The sequence below is a fragment of the Rhodamnia argentea genome, chromosome 6, assembly GCF_020921035.1.
Source record: "Rhodamnia argentea isolate NSW1041297 chromosome 6, ASM2092103v1, whole genome shotgun sequence".
NCBI classification, from domain to species: domain Eukaryota; kingdom Viridiplantae; phylum Streptophyta; class Magnoliopsida; order Myrtales; family Myrtaceae; genus Rhodamnia; species Rhodamnia argentea.
Window position 1 is genome coordinate 21,064,600 of NC_063155.1, and position 23,275 is coordinate 21,087,874.

The window sequence follows — 23,275 nt, forward strand, 5'->3', positions numbered from 1 at the left end:
TCGGGGATTTTGCTTGAATAAAAAGAGATTTCGATATCTTATATATGATCATATTGTTTTGCTTGTTGATTGAGGTTGCAGCTCTACATTTACTGACCATCATCCACTAGCATTCGAAAATCGAAGCACTTCCTTCCTCTGCAAATCCTAATTTTGCAGATCACAAGGAACGTCTGAATGAGAAACCCCAACTTTTGCCCCAATATGCAAAGACTTCGTTTCTTTTGGAGCTTGATTGGTTCTTTCGCTCAAAACGACGACGTTTTGTGGGCCCTTATTACGAACCGTCCACCACACACCATCAATCGCATGGTGCATGATAACTGGCGTGTCGGTTATTTGACGACCCCAATGGAGGAAAAGTCTGATGGATGATGATGTTGCGCATTGTGGAACATCATAGCTCTGTGAATGCAAGCTCGTGCGTGGGTATCGCATCCTTGGCCATGATCTTGTCCCAGGGTCTCTATCCTACTGTATGAGAGGATACTCATCCGTATATATGTTTAATATTTGAAAGCGATGAATTGTTTTCATCTTATGGTTGCGTTCGCTCTTTCACCGGAAATGCAATTGTCCGTTCGATCTTTTTCACAACCTCTCTAGATGGCGCATTACCGCGAATCTGATAAGCCATCTCTAATGCAAACATAAACAGCAGAGAGACCATCACTATTCACCACAGAGCAATGCTAAAAATTGGAATATCAAAGAATCGCTTCATTTAAATATTGATGGACAGAAGCTAGATCTGTTTTATGATGACAAAAAGGAATACACTACATTGCCACTTCTATTGGAACCAAAAAGGGTGTAAAATAGAGCTTGCATAGGCAGAACAGCACCTCAAATCCCCCAAATGACACAAAAGGATCCGCTCTGCACCTCAAAGCCAAAATTCGGTTCCCACATATTTGTACAAATAGTCTGTAACAATCTACAAAACCAGCTATTGGGGGAAGAAAATTGTAACTAATATAAAAAGAGGAGAGAAGAGGAAAAGGCCAGAGACCATCGGCATGAGTAAAAGCTAGAAAAAATTGGATCCAAACCAATACAGGCAAGGATGGATGCACCTGAATCGATGAACTGAGCCTTAGGTTGCATCAGTTCTACAATCACACAAGTTGGGGCTTCTTGTCCAAGTAAATAACAGCGCACACAAAACCAGCATCAACCTTCAGTCATCCTCACAAGTCACGTGGGAAGCCGTTGATTTGGCCTTCCTCCAAAACATCTTTGCCATCGATCTTATAAGCTATCCTTATGCGCATGACAAGGGATTTCTGAAAATCATAACAGCTTTATGACCTTCATGAAGCTAACCAAAAAAATTGTATAAAGTAGAACTAAGCTGCATGTTCATGATGGGTCCCACAAACTCGCATTGCAAATCGAACCAGTGAGTCCGAAACTAGAGATGCAAATGAGACAAGACAGATGTCCCCAAGACAGCTTGAGTCTAAGCACGTCTCTATGCTTTCGATGCAATCAAAGCGCAGGAGAATTGTTCCATCAAATATTCTCAATTCTCATCTTTCACAACAAGTGAGTTGCAAACTCAAATAGGCCTACCAAGCCAATTCCTCAGAAAGAGAGAGATAGGACTTATAATTAAACCTCACATATGGTAGTGCAAATGATTAATCCTCAACTCCTCCATGGTTCCTCCACATGCAATGAATAAATTTTTTGTTGTCCAAAGCTAGAAAGTAACTCATATCTTCCATTCTTTTAAACTTCCAAAAGACTCCTTTAAAATCGTTGCATTCGGGATACACAACCCAACCCACAAGTCTTCGTATCACAAAATCTGCCCATCAGTCCCCAAAACAAAAATAGGGTCAATTGCACAAACACCACTTGCAGTTTAGGGCTTCAATCCTTCTATATAATGACCCACGTCTTTAATTTGGTGTTATTAGTCAATGGACTTTGTATGTTTGTGAATGTAATCCATCCCTCCAATTGCCGTTAAAGCTTCAGTAAAAGTTAGGTAAGGTAACATCCTCTAACACTACCAGGTAAGATGGTTCTGCTCCCTAATGGAAGTTGAATGGAGGGATCATTTAACCAATATACAAAGTTTATGGACTTATATCACCAGATTGAAATTATTACACTCATTATATCAAATCTCCTATGGACGGAATTGCTAACAATCTATCAAACAAGTCATTGCCTCCATAACCTCTAAGGCAAGCACTTGGTTAACCTTGCTTTTCATCTTTCATCTTGCCTCCAAACAACTGCTACTCAATGCCCTTGAGATGTCCTTCATTTATCCAACTTGGTTAAACCATCATCTAAATACTGTTCCCCATATTGCATCCTTCAGAATAGAAAGCCTAACCAGCGTATTGAGGAGATTTCCATCAAAATAGCACATTGTACAGATCAATTCGGAGACTGTGAAACTGAGATGAATATCGGAAGGTGCTGCATTAAAACCTAATAAGTATGACAAGTGCCAGTTCCTACAATCCTATTGGGGTTGAAGAAAGAACCTCATGGATTGACGATGCTACATAGCAAACATCCACTTTAATATGTCTTGACACCTTAACCTTCAGATTCGACAGCTTCAGATTCGACAGCACACCTTTATTTTTCAAATGAAACCCTATGCGTACACCACTTGCAAACCAACATTCAAGAGCTCCATACATAGATTACGCGGAAAAGGCTGGAAGTGAAATTCCAGCAAAGCATACTTTCAGAGATTCATTTCAAATGATATGATCGGCAGACCATGATAAAGGGTAGTAAATTAAAAATGACCAAAATGAGATATCATCAAAACTAAGAGATGACAACTAAGATACAAATTAAGGATGAGATTCACGTTTTAACTTAAGCACGTTGAAGATATGGACAAAGGAAAAAAGACTGATCTGAATCAACACAGAATAAACTTTTTCAATAATGCAACATAAACCAGACAAAAATGGTTAACACTGAACATAGAGAAAACAGAGAGACAAGGCAACAGTTTGTATACCTTTCCATGTTGGCTGTTAGTAACTCTCAGAGTTTGTGTGACATTGCCACTACCACTTGCAGGAAGAGTATTGCTACTAGCTGGATCTAAATGTAGCTGAAGGAACTGTTCATAAATATTGAGAAATTAGAACAGCTTAATTAATAATTCCCAAAAGAAAACCTAGGCATAGGAGAAATTGATATCCCGACGTAACTTCTCAAATTATTTCTAGGAGTGTATGTATTTTATCAACAACAAATTTTTCGATGACTTATTGAACAACATATGTACTCAGAACTTGCACATGATTCTGCAATGACATATCATATATGATGGACCAGATTGCTCTGTCATGCGAACAATAAAGTTGAGGACATTGACATGTGGAAATCAAAAACCATTATACTTGTAAACAAAAGTGGGGTATTACCTTCGGAACTGCTGCCTGAAAAACAAAATCTGCATAAACATTGGATGACAAATTCGTAAAAGTTGCCTTAATCACTGTAATTTGCGGGTTTGCAGGCGACTTTGAAAAGTCGAACATTATTCTCAAGGAACTGCTTTCAAACGCAACGATGGATGGATAAGCTGGACCATTGTTTTCTGTTCATCAGAAAAGTGATAGTGATAATCTGAACAAAGATGGCAAGAAATTCCCCAGTACTGATAAAATATTACCAGGCACTGTTGGACCGGGTCCAAGGCCATCCAACAAGTCTATAATTGAAGAAGCTGCTTGAGGGGAGGCTGCACGTGCAGACACTGGTGAAGGTGTCAACAAGGCATCCAGACTGGCAACTGGCGTCTTCTGGTTTTGGCTGGGAGAAAATATGTCAGGCGTGGATGAGATGCTTTGTGCGGGAGGTGTTCCAATAGACAAAATGTCCAACAGAACATCCGTGCCATTCTTTGCAGCCTGACTCGTACCTAATGCATAAGAACAAGTCAACAGCATGCGTGCATTAGTTTAAAAACTAATCCATACCTAAATTCACATTAACAAGGGCGTACAGAACAACTGGTGGAACAAATGTAATTCAGAATCTCGGTAAGCTTGTTATATCATCCTAAAGAATTATCCCCAACTGCTAGTGCTATCCAGGTAGCGGTGGATGCATAACAAAAAATGTGGTAGCACCATAATTCAAAGCCAGAACTTGTGCAAGATTCTTCATGAGAGTATCCGGAATTTTCAATAAAGCTTAGACACAGAAATAAGTTTGCAGTGCTTTCACATTTTCAAGAACGCTCAAAGGAAGACGGAAATCAAGGCAATTGGTTATAAGATGTTTTTTAACCACAACATCATTTCCAAAAGTTGAGCAGTAGTTATGGCTTGTAACCAACAAATAAAACGTTCTGTACACAGCTCTTAACGCTACAGTAGAGCTAAAAAAGTTTAGCATCACTTTAGTATGCTAATAGTAAGCTAAATCCACTCAGGTTGAACACCTATGGTGCACCCAAAATTGTTCTCAGAAGACTGAATGCCATTCTCACCTTATGCTCATGGCGAGACAGATTGAGAGAGAGAGAGGGGGATGAAAAGAAGAGGATTGTGGGGATTTTTTTTTATGATGGGGCCTGGTTTTTTTTTTTTTTTTTTTTTTTTGGGGGGGGTGGGGGGTGGGGTGGGGTGTCGGAGAAGAGGGGCAGGGGCATGGTGGCAGCAGGTGTCTGAGGTGTGGTGAGCACAAAGAGATTAGGTCTTGAGGGGTCTTCATTTGGGAATTAGGTCTTTTGTGTATGTGGAAGGGTTATTTCGTCCTTCTGGTATGCAGCGAAGTCATAAAATGCAAATGGGAGATTTTTTAATTAGGGGAAGCAAGGTGGAATGAGGCAAAAGAAGAGGCAGATACTCGTATTTTCCAATTTCATTCAATGTACACTCAAACATACATAACAAACATTATCTCTCAAATAAAAGTCTAGCCTTCACGATCATGCTGCAGACTCCACAGCATATAGAGAGAAGATATATATTGCTACAAGAAGCTGGATGAAAAGCACGACCTAGATGAATGACTGGTGGCTTACAAAATTCATAAATAATGTTTTCTGAACTAACCTGAATGGGCAGAAGCTGGTGACAAATCGACACCAAGAATATCATTAAGGAAATCAGCACCCGATGAACTTGGAGCAGGGACATCATCTGAAGTAAGATCAAGTAAATCCACCAGCGGAGCTGCAGTTGGTTTAACAACTCCATTTGGAACTTTAAGAGTAGCTCCAGTGGAGGATGAAACAGTTGTTGGAACAGAGCCAGCCCTTCTTCCACTAAAAGTGGCCTCATCCAGAACCGGCATTCTTTCAACCAGAGCAGACCTGCACAAAGCCATCCATCAAACAATGATTATGAGAGAATGCCCTGGCATATCATTATGCAGTAAATGAATAGCTTCCTTTTTTTTGTTTTTCAAAGGAGGGGCAAACAATGGAAGGATAGTTTGAACCTTGAAGGAGGTGGCAAAATAAAATAACAAAAATATAAAACTTGCTTTGGTACCTAATGTTTCGATGCTTCTCGAGAATAGAGTTGAACTCGATTGATCTTTGCTGCAATTCAAGGACAAGGCTCCCTTTTTGCTGAACAAGTATATCCCTGATCCTCCTACAGGGAAGGGGGAAAAACAGCAAAAATATAAATGGATGGAGAAGGTGTATGATATAGCAAACCAAATAAAAATGTCCACTTAGAGATGACTGTGTGGTGAGGTCAATTATAGTCCAGGAATATTAAACAGGTAAGATATGCAAGGGAAAAACTGTAAAAGAAAAGAAAAAGGAAGTTCGATCTCGAAAAATGGCAAGAAAAGCCTTCAGCCACATAATAGTCAGAACCTTCACTAAGACATAAAAGTTCCTTGATGGATAAACAGGGGAACCGATAAGAGGAAAAAGTAGATGGTGACAGTGAGGTAAAAACTGGACAAGATGATGACAACTAATTGACATACTCTGAACAAGATGGAAAACGAGAAGACAACTTTAGCAAAGCAATTAAGGCCATTGCTTTAGTTGTGAGATCTGAGGATTGTCGTTTAATTGCGATTTCCGCAACATCCACAGCATCAGACTCTGTCACCTGCTCAGCAAAATGCAAACAGAGTTCTTTCATGAAAATTACACATGCATGCTAGTAGTCAAACTCAAGCATCCGGTGCTAAGAACGATTCAAATAACCCAATGTTGCAGACATCGGATTTGTTTTAAGTGAGTTAACAAAAACATTGATACTAAAATATAGACTTTCCTGATCCCATGTTTGTCAACAAGGACAAGGAGCATCATTGCAGCCATGAGGGTTCAGCAAATAATTTCACCCACTTGTCAACTCAACATAAAACATGATCATGAATATGACAACTTGACGTGTCTTAATTTTGGCCAAAGGCTTGCAGCACAACTATCTAGAAAACTATTGAAGGAAAGTCCAAAAAACAAATATGCAACTGCTGAATGCGACAATGAGAAAACAAGAAATTAACTATTTGATAAGAACTAGAGATGTCCAAGTGATTATGTCACCCTCATCAGTTATTAATTTTGAACTTCCAACACCGATGGATATTTAGGAGAAAGGTCTCAGCATATAAATGTCACCATCAACTCGAACAGTAATATATAAGTTTCAAGGAATGACATCCTTCTTAATCTATCTTCTTTTGCCCTCCTCTCATTTCCAGGATGAATAAAAAAGTACACACAATTGTACATACACGCAGGATAGTATACTCACAGTTATTGGATCCTCTACATCAAGCATCCCGACATTTTTAACCAACATATCACCATATTCTCCGATGCACCAGACCGCAACCCGAACTAGAGATTCCTGATAATAGTACCCATCAGAAACACCATTATACATGACTACACAGAACATCACAAAACTATTATGCAACGTCCATCAGATAAAATTAAGAATGAAATACCTGTTCTGATGATGCCTGGAATGCTCTGTACAGCGCCCTAACTGTATATCCATGGAGATCAGGTGCATTACTTATCACCACAATAAGGGCATGGCATACTTCATCTTTTACAAAGTTTCCAGCCTAGGAAATATATCATATAAAAAAGAGGTGTTAATTAATAGATTAATGGATACATCAACATTATAATAATTATAACCACAAGACTCTTCATGGTTGTTAAAATAAGAAGTGCATCATGCATCATTAAAAGGACTGCAAAGGGGAAGAAAGGAAGGAAATATTGTGTTGAGATGATTAAAGCAATCAGATACGAAAACCTGATGTGCTTTGCTGGGTGTTTGGTGCTGGAAAATTTCAATGTCTAACACAGCATTAATATTCTTTCTGCTTTCTTTTTTCAGATCATAGATTCCGTTTTCTTCGCTTTAGAGGAAGTTCCTAGTGACCAACTATATGCAAAGCTCACAGTTAATGAGAGAATATGAGAAGACAATTAATGTGGGCCAGAAGCAATTGAAGAGAGAGAGAGAGAGAGAGAGAGAGAGAGAGAGAGAGAGAGAGAGAGAGATGACAAAAGTGGCATCACCATGTTGAAGGAAAAACGACTTAAAATTACGGATGTACTCATGATTCATTAACCAAAACAGTTCGATAAGTGGATTATTAAGACCATACGACTACCAATGTCATTACAGTACATAAAGACATAAGAGTGAGCATAATCATGCAGCAGAGATGCTCAGCAGATGCCATCAGAAATAAAAGAGGGAAAACAAATTGAAAGTGCTCCTACAGACAAGCTTTGTGAAATTCTTTTACACCTACCTCGGACAGAACCTTCAACATTTGGTCGATGTACCAAATTTTTTCAGGAGAGAACCTAAAGCACCAAGTGCCAAAACAAAATAGAAATAGTCAACATACATAGAGAGAGAGAGAGAGAGAGAGAGAGAGAGAGAGAGAGAGAGAGGTGAACAGATGTAGTATCTCGTCTGTTTTCTGGCAATGTAAGACAAAAAAGAAATATTTCCCTTCCCATTTTCTTTCATTTGTAGTTGGCTTGAGTGATACTTTTGCCCAGGTTATAGCAGCAAAAGAATCACCTTTGAGTAAATAAAAATTAAAAGAAATACGGATTCGATGCCCCCTGTTAGGGGATCTTGGCATAATAATAATTTCCCTCCCAAGATGAATTAAACTCAACCACTTAAGCAAATCCCTAAGGTTAGTACCTCCCGACAACTCCTATGTTGCCTACATGATATTTCTGCAGGAGAACCAGAGAACTTACTTTTCTACAATAGAGCAGATTTTGGCCGTAAGATCTCCTTTGAATTCCTGATCACTTACTTCCAGGTAATCAATAAGCTCCTTTGTGAGAGGCTTCACATTACTTTCATTTATTAACAGATAAACAAGTTCAAGCGCCCTTTTCCGAATAGAAGCATCAGAATCCTGAAAGGCGAAGTCAATCGACAAAATTCATGTTTCTGTGTAATCAAGGATGGTTCTCATAAAAGAGACGGGAAAAAGAAAAGGAAAGTCAAACTGGAAATTCAAGTTCAGAATTACACAAACTGCATGTGAGGATCTACCAAGAGCACTTAGTGTATAGCACCAAAAAAAAAATTTCATAACAAAGCATTCACAACTATTGCATACAATCCCTTGACTAATGAAAAGAGAGTTCAAGAAATAAAAGCAAGAAATGAGACAGATCAACTCATTTATCCAAGAAAAATTATAAATTTTGCTACCTTGACACATTCCAAGATTGTTGCTCGATGCCTCTGAACAGCTTGAGCATCCACTGAAATAGCTTTCATCAGCATATTTAACGCAACGTATCTACCAAAACCCATAATGTTCATAGTCAAATGTAAAGAAATAACCAGCTAATCTTAGAAACGCATGAAAAGGGAATAAAAGAGAGGGAGGGGAAAAATTTCATCAACTGGGTGACCAAACAATGCGAAGAGAAGAAGGTCAGTCCCCTACAGAAGCAAGATTTGGACTTCAGAGGATTCAAACATTCCAGATGTCATAGTAGCTTGTCCATGGCATCACAGAAAACAAAATAATAAGCTGTCTTTCATCATCAGGAAATTATATGTCAACCGTTACAATTGTAACATCATAACAAACAATTCCAAATTTCAAAATCCCACATTGCACCAACAGCTAACCCCACTATTACGAGTAAACAAAAAAGAAAATTCAGTAATTCGGTTGCTTACACAGGGAGACGAGCAAGAATCAACATGGCAAATAGAGCATTACTACATTAAAAATAGGAGATAACGAACTGTACATATTTCTATCAAAATCTTACAAATGCAACATATTAATTGATTATCAAGGGAAAACCTGATATTGTTGTCGCGATTTGACAAAAATCTTCCTAAGATATTTATGGCGAGCACACGTAAGCCACCATTATCTTCAATGCTCATGATAGTCTCCACGCATTCATACAAAATAGCATTGCCAGCATTTTTGTTCGACTCTGTTTTGGTGGCCACCTAACAGCATTCAGATAAAAAGTTAAAAAAAACATAGTTAAACCTGAAAAGCAAGTGAGCTGCCATGCACATTTCAGTATGCTTAAAATTTGTGATGACTGCATAATGCATATATTCAATGAGCTTCTTCAGCTTAGACTTATTGGTGTAAGTTAAAGTGTTACTGGCATAGCAACAGATCAAAAGAAAAGGTGCAAGCTCACAGATAGAACAATTGTTTGAAAAGTTAGATGAGATGAGACAACTTTCACATTTCTGACTCACAGCACCTGCTTTTTTTAATTATCAACAGAAGGACAATTATGTCGTTTGGCGGAAAAACCTAGATTAAATACAAGATGATCAAAAAAATACCCTGTGAATAGACTGTTCACATGAAATGATTATACAGCTACATGTAAAGGGATGCGTCAACGGAATGAGAATCAGATGCCTGGTTTACCTGAGCTAGTATGTCATTCATAGTGTCGCTGGCATCAGCATCTCCTTGCCCCAATACTCGTAAAAACTTGAGTAATCTGATATGGAGGAAAGGGTCTGTAATGCCACCAACATCATACTCTGGTGCATATGGACTATTTGCGACATCCTTCAGAGTTTTCACTAAAACCTCTGTGCATTTCTACAATGAAGACGATCAGGTTTTCAGTCACTACACAGCAGAATAAGAAATGGAAATAGCTAAATTATATGATTGGTTCAGTTAAGAAGCGCATTCTCAAGAAACTCTCAAAACCTTCCCCAAAGCAGGTTCGATTTATGTTTCCTGATCCTGTTAGCATGGAGAAGTCTTTCAGATATTTCTCAAGTCAAGTTAATATCATGATGAGGAGTGACGACAAAAGGAAGAAAAACAAAAAAAGGAAAGCATGAAGCCTTAAATGGTGACCCAGATGATGACAAACACATTGCAACTGTATGAAGGATTGAGCCAATTTTCTGAACCTAAAATGACAATTTCCATTACTTCATTTGTGAAAGAGAAACCCTTCAGTGCATGGTGCAAAGTTGTAGCTTCAGTCAAGATTGATTTACCTTTCTGAAGTATTCAAGTGCTTCAGAGCTGACTTTACATAGATCTGTACAGAGTTGAACTCCAGTAATCAACACTCCATGATGCTTTTCTTTAAGTAAAGCAGCAGCAGGGTTTATGAAATTCTCAGCAAGGTCAGGGACTTTCCTGATGATCCTTATAGAGCATAATGCTGCCTGTTAAAGTTGCATCAACTTGAAATTAAATCAGGTTACAGAAAGTAAACATGTCAAATGCTGACATAAACTAATAATAATGCAACCCCTTGATGTTAAATAGTATGATCACATAGAACACTGAATTTAATATTTAATTTTCACAAGCATATCCATGACTATGTGAGAGAGAACATTGTATCAGAAATTCCGCTTGACTATTCAAATTATTTTTCATCGAATGACTATTCATCTATTGCATTTTCATGTAAATAGGGGCAACAAGTCCTATGGAAAAATGGTGGTTCAATTCGATGTTGTATAAAGGAAAATTAGAACACAGGCGTGGGCTAAGTAAATCAATTGATAGGTTTGGTGATCCTATTGAAAAAACCAGTGTAAGTGAAGATCCAGTTATCCAAGGGAACCGTCGTCATGTCTTTCACCATTGAACCTAGACAGATACAAGTGACAGCCCTATTCAGATGTTACCATGAAAACAAGAAGCTTAAAATTCTTTTCCAGGAAAAGCAATATAACAGCACATTTTCCCACAAAAAGCCCCAGCTTCTAGGATGATTAAAATATGTTACAAACATTGCCATTAGCCAGACAATATAGAAGAGGCAGTCTGCTTAAATTGAATGTTATGTACTTTTAGAGACTCGCTATTTCAAGAATCAGTGATATAAAAGGAACTTCCTCCATTTTGACTAAATCAGGCTCTATTCACATAAGCAACATGAAACATAAAGGGAAAAAAATGCTAGAAGTCAGAGAACACTAAAACAATGTTATTGAGATGGGAAAACCTAATAAAAATCCCTTTTGATGGAGCTAAGCCAACATTCTGGCTGCCACATGAAGACTAATCTTATTGCTGCCAAAGGAAGCAAAACAAACATGTACTTTTCTAAAGGTCAGACATCACAATGTTGACATAGCAGAGACAAATAATGCTAAAAATCACCTTTTTCCTAATGTTTGGATCTCGAAATTGCAATAACTTCTCGACTTCTGGTGCAAGATCTCGCGCCATTTCTGCGGAACAAATATTTCCAAGAGCACAAAGTGCAAGTCCCACTATATACTGGTTAGTGTGATTTAGGTCTCTGCACATGGTTAAGGCAGTTGCAAAAGATGGTCCAAATTGTTCTGTACAAATGAATTGCTTGAACAACGAACTGTTTTTCTCATTAATATTTTGAATGGAGGCAAATAAACAGAAAACAGCACATTTAAAACATCATGGACAAGGACAGAGATACGCATTTGATGAGATGAGAAAAATTATACTATACGTATACATGCAATAGGATACTGTTTCAATGAATTTGTCACCAGCATGAGAACTTCTTGTCTCTCATCAAGAAGCAACATCAAACCAAGATAACCAATCCTCTTCTCAGGAAAGCCAGCAGAAGCAATCAACTTAAGGCACTCCATTTGACCAAAGTGTGTTGGGTAACCAAGCATGTGAATGAACATGAGCTTTGCCAGGTTGCGGTGTCTATATTCTTGGTCATTTTCATTGATTGCAGCCCGTATCGCAGCACATTCTTTTCTTACAACAGCACGTTCTTCTGCAGCAGTTTTGCAGGCACGTATTGCCCGGATCATGTCCCTGCATTGAACCAGCGAACCAAACTTCTAACCAGTTCCTTTTTATCAAATTTGTTAGAAAAGAGAGTATGACACGGTCAATCAACCACAAGCTGTACTAAAGTAACACGATCAAGGTCAGTTGTTCAAGAATTAAATAAACGCTAGGCCACTTTGCTCAGAAAAAAAAAATCCCAAAATTCGAGAGCCCAAATATGAATATGTTTTGGCAAAAGTAAACCACATGTTGCCTTCATTGGTGTCTAGCAGCTACAAAGACATATTTCAAACATTGATGCACTTCTCCACCAAAATATCAACTGCCCAGCGTATTAAAAGTTTCAGGACTTAGCCACATAGCTGTCCTAAATAGTAACCTATATGATTTCAACTCCTACAAGCTCTGCCCTACGCCGTAATCAATCTTGGTGCTTAAATTTGCATTTGTGATGTATTTTCCCACATCTCCACATAGTGCAACATGATAAGACTTCCCCGATGTTTTCAGATTCGAATTTTCTATGTTGGCATATCTTATCTGACCTGTGCGGGTTTGCATAGAATTGCACTCGCAATAAGATCCACATGCGGCCAACCTCAGAGATTTTAATGAACATTCAATCCATCAAGAGTATGGCATTGAAGTCAACACTTAAGTTTTGCAGGAATAAACTGAGTCACATGGATGCAGCCAGAATAGTAGAATCGAAGAAACCACTTTTTAGATCAGAATGCTTAGCTTCTGCTAGCATGAGGAAAAGGCTGTTAACTGTTGAAAGGAAATGTACCCTTTAACTAGCAGTAGGACAAATTACGCTCGATTGGTCCCACCTTCCCATTAACACTCATAATACGATGCAGAAGACTTCTTCTAGATTTTAAAGCAAAAAGCTCCCCTCCCAATGAAATGAAGACACCAGTTGAGACTTCTGCAGTACCACAACCCTCCGTAGAATCAGTAGGCAGAACTCCCATCACTCAGCGGGCATGACTTGATTTGCACGTTAAAGGAACAAACATAATCTGACACTGCATGCATCTGAATCAGTACATACTGCACGGTATCTAACACTTTGCTAATGCCCATTAGCAAGTACAAGAAACCCACTACTACGACATTAGAGAGCATCCTGAGCAAACAACGCGAGCTCCCCAATTCCAGTTACCAGACAATTGCGAAAGCTCACAACTGATCTACTCCTACTACGTCGCGAGAACGGGCAATCCAATGCACCAGACCGAACTCGCATCAATTCCGCTAAGAGCAGCAATCGCGCCACACCCTCTCCCAATCAAGTCACCAACAAACGATAGACGAGCCAAAGAATAGCCACACAAAAAAAAAAAAGAAGAAAAAACATCGCATTTGATCTCGCAACAACAAGAACCACGAATCAGGGAGGAAATTCGAGCTGACCTCAGACGCGTTCCGGACGAGAAGGGATTCATGATGGAATCCAGATTAGAAACCCGCCCCGAATCAGATCCCGAACTGCGGCCCCAGGAAGAACCCCGACCTAGGAAGATCACCAGCCGAGAAGGGCCCTCCGCAGATTACGGCCGCGACGCGGAAGCCACGCCAAGGAGGCGGAGGAGGGGGAGGAAGGGGGAATCGAACCGAATCGGGTCGACCTGGAGATCTAAGAGAGGGAGAGACGAGATTTGGATCTACGAGGCGACGGAGGTGACTTTCCTTTAGTGTCTTCGAGTTGGATGATGAAATGAATGCTTCCTGCTGATTTTTGCTGGAACGAGTCGAGAGAAAAACGCACGAAAAAAATTGAAGAAACGATACGAGCACTAAGAATAAGAAATCCCCTGTTCTTCCCACCCCGGCGAGCTTGTATCGAGTGACCGGGCTGGGTATGGGAAAGGAAATCACGGGCGGCTTTCATTGGTCCACGTGGGAGAGGGTCGTCGCGCCGGTCGTCACCCAAGACATTCCGTCTCGAATTCTGAGTTGTGCAGCGGGTGATAAAATGCGTGACCGAACCCCGAAACGGCTCGTGACTGCGGAGAAACTCACCGGCCGTCGGCATTTCGGTACGGCGATTTTGGACGGTTTCGCTGGCTTCCGACGGATCTCGATGTGGCATGGAGTGCCCATGACTCAATCCGAACGTTCCGTGATTGATGCGTGATCCTCACAACAATGCTAAAGATGGCTTTTAGATGGATTGTCCATTGCCTGATGTCACAAATTATCCCTTGCCTTTAGTCAAATATGTAATGTTGTCTTTAAATTGGATTAAATTGAACATGTATCAAAAGTTCATGCACCACATTGAAAAAAATTAAAAATTCATATACGACATTACGCATTCAATTGAAATTTATGGACCATTTAAACAAATTTGAAATTCATGAATTATATTATATATTGAACTAAGTTCATGAACTATTCGTGTCGTTTATCCCAACAATAAGAGAAAAAATCAAGAGTATTTGCTCCATCATAAAACTTAAAAACACTCGGTTCCAAATTTTCAAATCGTAGAATTTGTAACTCTAAAAAAAAAGTTTTTTTTTAGATGCTAATTACACGATGTTCTATCGATAAAATAAATGAGATTTCTGAGATACAATGAGTCTTTTAAAACTTCTTTTATTTCTTTTAGTCTCCGATCATTCCATAATGTTACGGAAATTTTATTAGTGTCGATGGTCGATATATAATTATGGAATTTCATTTATTTTTAAGTTACGAAAAAGGTTGTGAATAACACCATACGTACATTTATTGTTCGCATTTTGGAACTCTTTCGTATATTGAAGGCCCATAAATGCAACGCATTTGACACACATCTGAATCGGGGGCTATTTTTCATTTTTACTAGTCAATAAAAGAAAGCAATAGATAGACCGGCGCCTGTGTCGAGTCGATCGGAAGTTCGGTTCCGAGACGAATTAGCGCTCCACAACTCAATTTTCGGTACCGCGGCCATATTTCGGTTAAGCTCGTAAATCATTTGACGAATTATTTCCTAAGCATTCAGGATATTTTCCGTTTCGAAAAACTTAAAAAAAATTAAAAAAGAAATGCATCGGACGAACTCCTCTGAGGCGGAAAATGTGGATGCCGTCAGGCCTGTCTTTAACTGAAGGCCCTTTGGGAGATATCAGACAGGATAGAGGCAAACATTGCCAGATTCGCAGGGACAAACGAAAGAATGGGGCAAAAACCAGACAGCCCGTTGGGTCGGGTAGTTCTTGTCTGGTCAGGACGAAATGAATGAGAGGGGACAGCTCAGAGCTCATCCCTACTGCGGTAAATCATCCGCATGTCTTCCGTTAATGGCAGGTTGGGCTATATTCCGTAATTTGGCCTAGTTGTTTTTCCGGGAAAATTGTTTTCCCTGCCGGGGCCGAGACCGAATGATCGGTCGAACGACTTGTCGTACTTACGTCTCGCCACGGTGCGACTTCCCTATGCATCGTGATGATCTAGGCTTGTCATGACTCCGCGACGTGCAAGTCTTGGTGTCGCCCACATGATAAAAGCACGATGATAGGAAGGAAGTCGGGATAAATACACAAGACACCCCTGATTCGACGAGTCCTCGTGTGTTCTTTTGAGTATATTGTTTACATGAATCGACAGGGATAGATGCAAATTATAACGCAACGATGTTATCATTGCCGATGTACATGCCTGGTTCTCGGGCAATGCAGCTGGTTAGGAACTTTTTGACTACCGGCTTCTCTTCAGATGCGGATGGATTCCGAAATCGAAGACGACCCGAGTCCTGAGTAGGACTCCATGTTTGGACTATAGAGAATGCTTGAGGACATGAGCTGAGACTGTGACCGGAAATGGTAAAATGATATCGGTCGCAATCTTGTCCGGAATGGAGAGCGCACATGAAAGATAGCCCCAGATACCACACAGCCTCAGTCTTATTTTAGGCAATTGCACTGTCGTTACTAGAATGTTTTGTAGTTTAGAGAACAGCGGCCATGTTATAACTGAGAAGAACAGGACATCCTCCAGGACAAATGCACGACACAAAGATTTCATCATGGTTGCCACGATCCTTACCCTGGCTTACAATACGTTTTGAGAGAACCTAATTGATGCACTTTGCCTCAGAAAATCCAGTGCCAGTGCCAGTGCCACACTTTTTTTTTTCTCCTATTTCACTAAGATCAATTCCAATACTGCCTTCAGGCAAAACTTAGGAGGCCAATACAGAGGTATAAAGAATGAGAGCACGATTCGAAGATGCTCCCTTTCTTCCTCATTAATAACCACGATAGGCCATCGAATTCATTCGAGAGCGGATGTTGTGATGATCATAAATTGGGTTTCCATAGTCGACCGGCTTTATTACCGTCGCCGCGCGCTTTGCCTCCTGCTCTTGAACTGCCCCAAAGACTATCTCTTTGGTTTTCTCGAAGCTCTGTTCATAATACGTATGAGGGATGGATGAATGATAGCGGTGATGATGCTGCTGTTTCTGGGGATGGCGACCGAGATCTCCATCCCATCCGTTGTAGAAAGCTCGACTCTGTCTCAGATGATGCATCTTTTCCGCATCTTTGGACATGAAAGGATATGTTTTCTTGGGAGTTGGATCTCTAGTTTCGATTGAAGGCGGCTCGTCTTCGTCCGGTATCACGAAACTCTCCTGCACTGGCCAAGCATTCGGATGCTTTTGCTGTTGATAGTACTGCTGCTCGTGCAGAGGCTGATAGCTAATTGACTTCTTGCACAGACTAGGGAAGACTCCTCCCAATATGTCCAGAGCGGACGATCTAGTGCTCATAAGAAGCTTAAATAGGGATCCAAAGAACCCTTCTTCTTGCTTCTCCTGTTCATCTTCACTTGGGATTAGAGGTTGCCTAAATGATTTCAAAGGCTTCTGATATGGACTGGGTGGACTGTCTCTCATTTCAAAGTGATCCTTCAGAGGCATAAGACAAAACACGAAACATGTAAACCGCATCAGATTTCGGAAGAGGCACTTGGGCTAAAGCTTCTTCAGCCACATGATCAAGAAGTCAAATAACTGAGGATGAACCCAGCTTTAACATTGGGCCATTTGCTCGGCATAGGAGCCCATCCTCATACAAGAACCTACTTTCGCCTATTAATATGAGAGATGACGATGTCCAATTGCTAGTCAATATAAATGCAGAGAATCCTCTCCCTAGGAATTCTATAACACCAACATAAAGACGAGTTTGGCGCAATGATAGAAGCATCATGTTTTATTGCATCGTAGGGAATGGATCCTCTTCTTTTCCCCCAGAATTATTCAAATCCAATAAAAGAATGCAGCTAAATACTCACATTTTGGGACGAAACAATCGTGCTCACTCTATATTGAAGTAAAGCCAGCATGTAACCGAAGAAACCTGCTCCAAGAAGCACCGCAAACCCTGTAATGTTTGAAGATGCCATATTAGCACCTACTCAGTGAAGTACAACCACCCTCTTGAATGTGAAGTGATTCACTTACCAAGAGGAAACCCACTTCCGTATTGATAAGCACAGTCATCAAAATGGAGATGAATTTCCCTGATAGCTTGATTTCCCCTGTCTATGACAAGTAGGGAGCAACTGCTTCCTATGTAGACTACATCAAAATCATCAGAGAACTTAGCATCTTCACTCGGGCCATCAACATGGCCGCCTCCCTTCCCCCATTTCCCCCCTGCAATTGTCGTAACCCCTGTACAAATAGAATTAGACAAAAATGCACAACACAAAGTAAGACACGTCTTAGAGTAAATGAAGAAGATTCGGGACAGCTATGAATTATGTAGACAAAGAAAAGGTCCAACTTTGGAGAAAATTTCGTCGCATGTTCACTCAGGCTTACATGTGCCGAAGGAAGAAAAAGAACAAGGCATGTACATGAACGTTTGTTTGCAGGTACTCTGAAAGTAAGACATGTCACACTTGCCTGAATCACTGATTTTTCTGATGGCCATGTTCATGGTGTCTGCAATGTAAATGTTCCCTTTGTCATCTACGGTAAGGCCTTTCGGGTGGTTCATCTTAGCTTCTCTGGGCTTTCCATCTACATGCCCAGCATATCCATCGGGTGAACCCGCAACCAATTTTGGCCTGCTGTCTGCATTTTTTTTTTTTTTTTGCCCAAATTGTGTGTATGGTTAAAGCATTACAAAACACAAAAATCAGTGAAAAGTTACGACTACTGTGCAACAGCAGCTTACGGGGAAAAAGAGACATTAGACAGAGTGCATGGGCAAAAATATAGCAACAATTCAAAGGCAGAAAGCCTGATATTAATAGGAATGTGCATCAGTCCTCGCCTTACCCAAAAGAAAGTTTGAGCAGATGAGTTTGCGCAATTATAATCAGTCTTCAAACTTACAAGTGATGGAGACCCTTGCACCAAATTTCACTCTCATCATATTGCTCATGTATGAGAACTTTTACCACGCGAGACAACTGTTTTTCCAAGGAAACAAAAACAACAGCTTGCTACGCAGTATGGAAGACCATTTAGCACAGGAAGAGACTGAATGTGCTTATACATTGCGTTGAACTATCTAAATTTAAGCGGATGAGTAACCTGAGAGCATCTACAGTAACCCAAATCAATCAACATTTGAGTAATGCGCGTCGCCCTGAGTAAATGCTACTTACAGAGATAACCCATCAGTCACAACCAAAGCAGAATAAAGCATCTACCCAAGTAAAGACTAAAACGCAACCTAGTCAAATGAATTCACTCACATAGCGAGAGAGATGACGACATTCTGTAGAGGTTGCTATTAGCAGAGTCTAGAATAAGCAGCTCTCCACTGGGCAACACCTCAACAGAGTGAGGCTCGATGCCGAGTTTGCTCCCATCGAACACCGTCTCCACCGTGTATCCACTCTCAAACTTCATCATCGGACGCCCCGAAATGGCTGCACATCACGTGTCCCCACTCAAGCTCTCCACAAACCGCGAGCGAAATCTCAGAAAAAAAAAAAAACAAAGAAACAAACAAAGATCAAGATCTGGCACCTGTCTTGGTGGTGGCTCTCACCGACGACAACCACTTCACCAGCGAAGCCGCAACGTGCGAGAAGATCCCATGAACAATCTCTGCACAAACACCCCAGACCACACTTACCCACAACCGCATTCGCAGAAAAAAGCAGAACCCACCTCAAAACACAAGCAGATCGAAACGATCAACCAGCTCCCGAGCTCAAAAGAAAGGCACCCAAGTCCGCTCGAAGCAAAGAGCAAAACCAAAACGGGCCAGCTCGAGAAACTCACTCGCGGGCGAAGAGGTCGGAGCCGAGGAAGCAGCACCGGAGAGCAGCAGAAGCACGAGGCTCAGCACCACCAGATTCTTCGCCATGGACCGGGGATATCACTCCACACCGAAGCTCAGGAACGGCAGATATTACAGCTCGAGCTCATAGCATTGGCGAAACAGCCCCCCCTCCTCACTCTCCACCGAAAGCGGACCGAGAAAGGCGAGGAGAAAAGAGGGTGCGCAGTGGGAATCTCAACCGGGCGGGCGTTCTGCTGTGATTCGGAGGCGAATAACAGTGCTGCTTTTGAGAGTGTGGAGTGTGGAGAGAGAGAGAGAGAGAGAGAGAGACGATGGAGACGAGAGAGACAAAGGTAAGGGAAAAAAGAAAGGGAGAGAGGCGAGTGGGGTCTCCTCTCACGTCGCGTCGCAGAGAATCATATGCTCCGAGATTATGTCCTAATTAACTTGACTTGTGTTAATTTGTTGGAGTTGATCATTACTTAATTCAACAACCAAGGCAACCTCACCCCCTCCTCTCAAGCCCGCCTAATTCCCTTAAAAAGGACCGACTCGGGTCCGGAAAAACCAAATTTAAATCGGGTCTCTATTCCGACCCGAAACAATTTTGTTTTTCCCTCCCTCCTCACCTCGTGAGGAAGCACCCGAACTTTGGCCTCTCTCGACGGTGCGGTTAGAGATTCGATGTGTCATTTCACGTGTGCTTAACGAAAAATTTGATGGAAACTTGATGAGTGTCAGACTCACGTACCGAGCGCCGTTTTGTGTTTCTTTTTTTTTTTTTTCCTCTTTTGAGACGGAAAATGTTTGAGCCGAATTTGGAGCCCGAGCTAAAATTTGTGCTATTCTAAGCAAGGATTAGGACGTGAGCTGAAGTTAACATCTTATTACGAGGTAAAAATAAATGCCCGGGCAAAATCGGAACTCGAGATAGAGTTGATGCTTTTTCAAGGGAATTGGGTGTTCCATTTGGTTACAAGTATGTAACTGAATTTTCCGACGTGCCAAATTTATACACATTCTTATTTTATTTTTTTTACGCCGGCACATAAAAATCTTAAAATGATTTTTTTCTATCTTCATAAATATGTAATTGTGCCACTTTTTTTTTTTTTTTTTTTGCACATTTTGTTTCTTTTATTTTATTTTATTTTATTTTGGATTGATTTTAGTTCCGTTGAGGAGGATTATGCACTGTGCAGTATGTTGGTCTCACCGTCAAATCTTTTAATTCCGTTAGCTGTTGTCGGTCATTCCACCGGGCAGTCAAGCACCTCCTTCGTTGCAAATATTCAATGCATCCCCCCCTTTTTACGTGGAAATGACATTATTCTTTCCGGACATCATTCGACTTAGCATTGTCGGGGGACGTCGCGTCAGATCTATGGTGCATCCATAATTTCTCGAGGTGCCCTTCTTCGCGATCGATCGACGGCTCGATCCTAAGCTTTTTAAACTTTGCACATCCGCATCATTGATTGTTTGACTTTAATGTAAAATGAATGTGGTCGTAATTGATAACAAATGGAATCGGAGCATTGATTTGGTCGTTGAGGTTTCTCGTTGCAGTCTAGCCCTATTGCTTACTTGATTAACCCAATCGAAATTCCTTTTGCTATCAGTGATTATATAGGGTTTGTGACGTGATTTTATTGATTGGAATTGCCACGTTGATTAAGCAAGTCATGTCAATGTAAATAAGGTTAAAAGAAAATGGAAAAGACGAAGAGAGAGAGAGATAGAGAGAGAGAGAGAAGGCGGAGAACGAGGAGAGGCATCGAGTTGCTACCCCCTCCACCCTCGGTGAAGGGCGATGGATGGATGATTGTTATTGAAGGTTGTCCGACGATGGCTGCGACACTCGTCCTAAACACTACTTGTCGAAATCGGCCTTAAGAGCATTGGTGGGCTAGCCACCTCATAACCAACTTGGTATGATTGATTAATCAATTGGCCGGACGACCCTTGCTCGGCTATCATGAGATCCGAGGATCCTGGCCCGACAGTAGTAGGAGGCTCGCCACGGCCACGAAGCAAGGACCCTTGCCCTCGCCCGCCCGCCCGCCCATCGCGAGGAAGGCAGCCTTGCCGGCAGCCCGGCAGAAAAAGAAAAGTTTCAGAACCAAATCAACTTATCAACACGAGCAACTACGACAGCCGCCGCGCTGTCCCATGCAAGGAGCAGCAAAAGCACAGGAAGCAATTGATTGCGCGTCGACTGAGAAAGAATTCAGGGGGATCGGTGAGTCTACTTACCCGTCTTGAGAATCAGAATGACCGGCGGGTGAAGCCGATCCTCGTGGAAGGAGCACGTGCTTAATCGGACGTTGTGAGCCGTTTCGTGCGGTGTTCCATCCATCAACGTCGAAATACCCTTTTGCGTCCGCAAAGAGAACTAGCCAGGGGGATAAAGACACCATGAAATTAATCCATGGCGACACGCATGCTCCATCTTTGGAAGCTTTAGCTGGATTGGTCTCCAAATAGGGATCTTCTCGCTGAATTATATCGCATGACGACGACGACGAGACGACAACGACTTTAGAGCCAAGCGTTTTTTTCGACTGTTAATCTTTATTGGTTACCCACGGTGACGGCCGCCTTCACGGCCGTCTGGACCCCTCCAGCCCGGGATGCCGAACCCAACATCCAGACCCGGGACCCCAGTGCCTGAACCCGGGTCCTCTCGCGGTCCAGGCTCAAGATCTCGGCACCTAGACCCTACTCCTCCGGACTTGTTCGACTCTTTTCCGAAAAATGTGTTTTGATGTATTTCGGTGATAAATATCAGGGAGCAAACATTTACCTTATTCACAAAAGGCAAATGGGACAAGTCTCTCACTTTTCTTTTTCTTTTTATTTTTTGACAAAAGGCTTAGTTGCATCCAATTATTAGTCTTTCCGGATATGACCAACTTACCCGCTTTCCTTTATCTTTTTTCCATCTATCTCTATTTTACTTTTGTAATATATCTCTATTAACTCACTCAAGGTATTGTCCGCTTTGGATCATCTCATACCAAATCTCGCGGATTTGTCTTTTGACGTACATGCGGGCATTTTCTTAGAAAGTCACATGTCCTAGTAATGCTATAGCCTGAGCTTGTTTAATTTTGTATTTCCAAAGCAAAACTTGCCATTACATCAAAATGGACCTCATTGAGCTAATTTCGGTTTTCACATATATGTATTTCAAGCATGCTCTACCCTGTTCGGTGTGCAATTCCATTTATTTTTTACCCCCATCATCATCCTAAAAGCCTACTCCTAATCCGAGCTCTCCAGCCCCTGCAAACACTTCCCCGTCAGAACGAGTCGTTGCAACTTATTCCGTCATTCGTTAGTAAGCATTAGAGATGTGTCAACTCCCAACAAGTGGCTCGTTCCTTAGCTTTGCCCCGACAAATAAAGCGAAATTTTTTTATACAGCATGTACTTACGCGTCTCTGTATCCTATCAAATGCAGGGGGGATCCTTGCTCACGGCTTCTATAATTACACTAAAGAACGCACTGAAGGATTCCGACTGACTGGTATGGTCCCAGCTGTTTTCACTTTTCATCGTCTCTCTGCAAGGCAGAAGCTCTGTAAAACAACTTTCAATGGCATGCTAGTATATGTTCCTCGACGTTGAGGACATCCCCGAAGAGGAGGGGATTTCGTGGCAAGTCTGTTTCCGATGACTAACCCTGAAGACATCCTCGTGCAGAAACTCGGTCGATAGGTTTGTTAAGCAAGAAAGCACAACTGGGACAAGGCTTTGCCAAAATCATAACACCCTGCTGCTCAGCG

General features: G+C 41.2%; 2 protein-coding genes across 2 annotated transcripts; both read right to left on the bottom strand.

The window, feature by feature from the left end:
• Positions 1–699: 699 nt before the first annotated feature.
• On the bottom strand, positions 700–14,036 carry LOC115734302 (AP-1 complex subunit gamma-2-like). The gene is made up of 18 exons (XM_030665027.2): positions 13,657–14,036; positions 11,959–12,261; positions 11,608–11,749; positions 10,485–10,658; positions 9,892–10,071; positions 9,295–9,449; positions 8,685–8,775; positions 8,219–8,382; positions 7,753–7,807; positions 6,925–7,047; positions 6,729–6,824; positions 5,947–6,074; positions 5,496–5,600; positions 5,055–5,314; positions 3,665–3,913; positions 3,414–3,589; positions 3,002–3,106; positions 700–1,286 (listed from the first exon to the last, which is right to left on the bottom strand). Exons 1-18 carry the CDS (start codon positions 13,686–13,688, stop codon positions 1,191–1,193), a joined length of 2,634 nt encoding a protein of 877 aa, XP_030520887.1. The 5' UTR covers positions 13,689–14,036; the 3' UTR covers positions 700–1,190.
• Positions 14,037–16,118: 2,082 nt separating this feature from the next.
• Positions 16,119–19,810, bottom strand: LOC115734490. The gene is made up of 7 exons (XM_030665310.2): positions 19,484–19,810; positions 19,226–19,306; positions 18,949–19,125; positions 18,149–18,319; positions 17,702–17,914; positions 17,533–17,621; positions 16,119–17,143 (listed from the first exon to the last, which is right to left on the bottom strand). Exons 1-7 carry the CDS (start codon positions 19,566–19,568, stop codon positions 16,481–16,483), a joined length of 1,479 nt encoding a protein of 492 aa, XP_030521170.2. The 5' UTR covers positions 19,569–19,810; the 3' UTR covers positions 16,119–16,480.
• Between the last annotated feature and the right edge of the window lie 3,465 nt (positions 19,811–23,275).

Bases quoted from the DNA above. Each gene is read 5' to 3' on its own strand.
- LOC115734490 (XM_030665310.2), bottom strand. From the start codon at position 19,568: ATGGCGAAGAATCTGGTGGTGCTGAGCCTCGTGCTTCTGCTGCTCTCC. The intron at 18,320-18,948 runs GTGAGTGAATTC...AAAAAAATGCAG, and splicing joins GTCGTCATCTCTCTCGCTAT to ACAGCAGGCCAAAATTGGTT. The intron at 17,144-17,532 runs GTGAGTATTTAG...ATGCCTCTGAAG, and splicing joins CGATTGTTTCGTCCCAAAAT to GATCACTTTGAAATGAGAGA.
- LOC115734302 (XM_030665027.2), bottom strand. From the start codon at position 13,688: ATGAATCCCTTCTCGTCCGGAACGCGTCTGAG. The intron at 6,075-6,728 runs GTGAGTATACTA...TTTGCTGAGCAG, and splicing joins ATGTAGAGGATCCAATAACT to GTGACAGAGTCTGATGCTGT. The intron at 5,601-5,946 runs GTATGTCAATTA...CCTTCCCTGTAG, and splicing joins CGTTTTCCATCTTGTTCAGA to GAGGATCAGGGATATACTTG.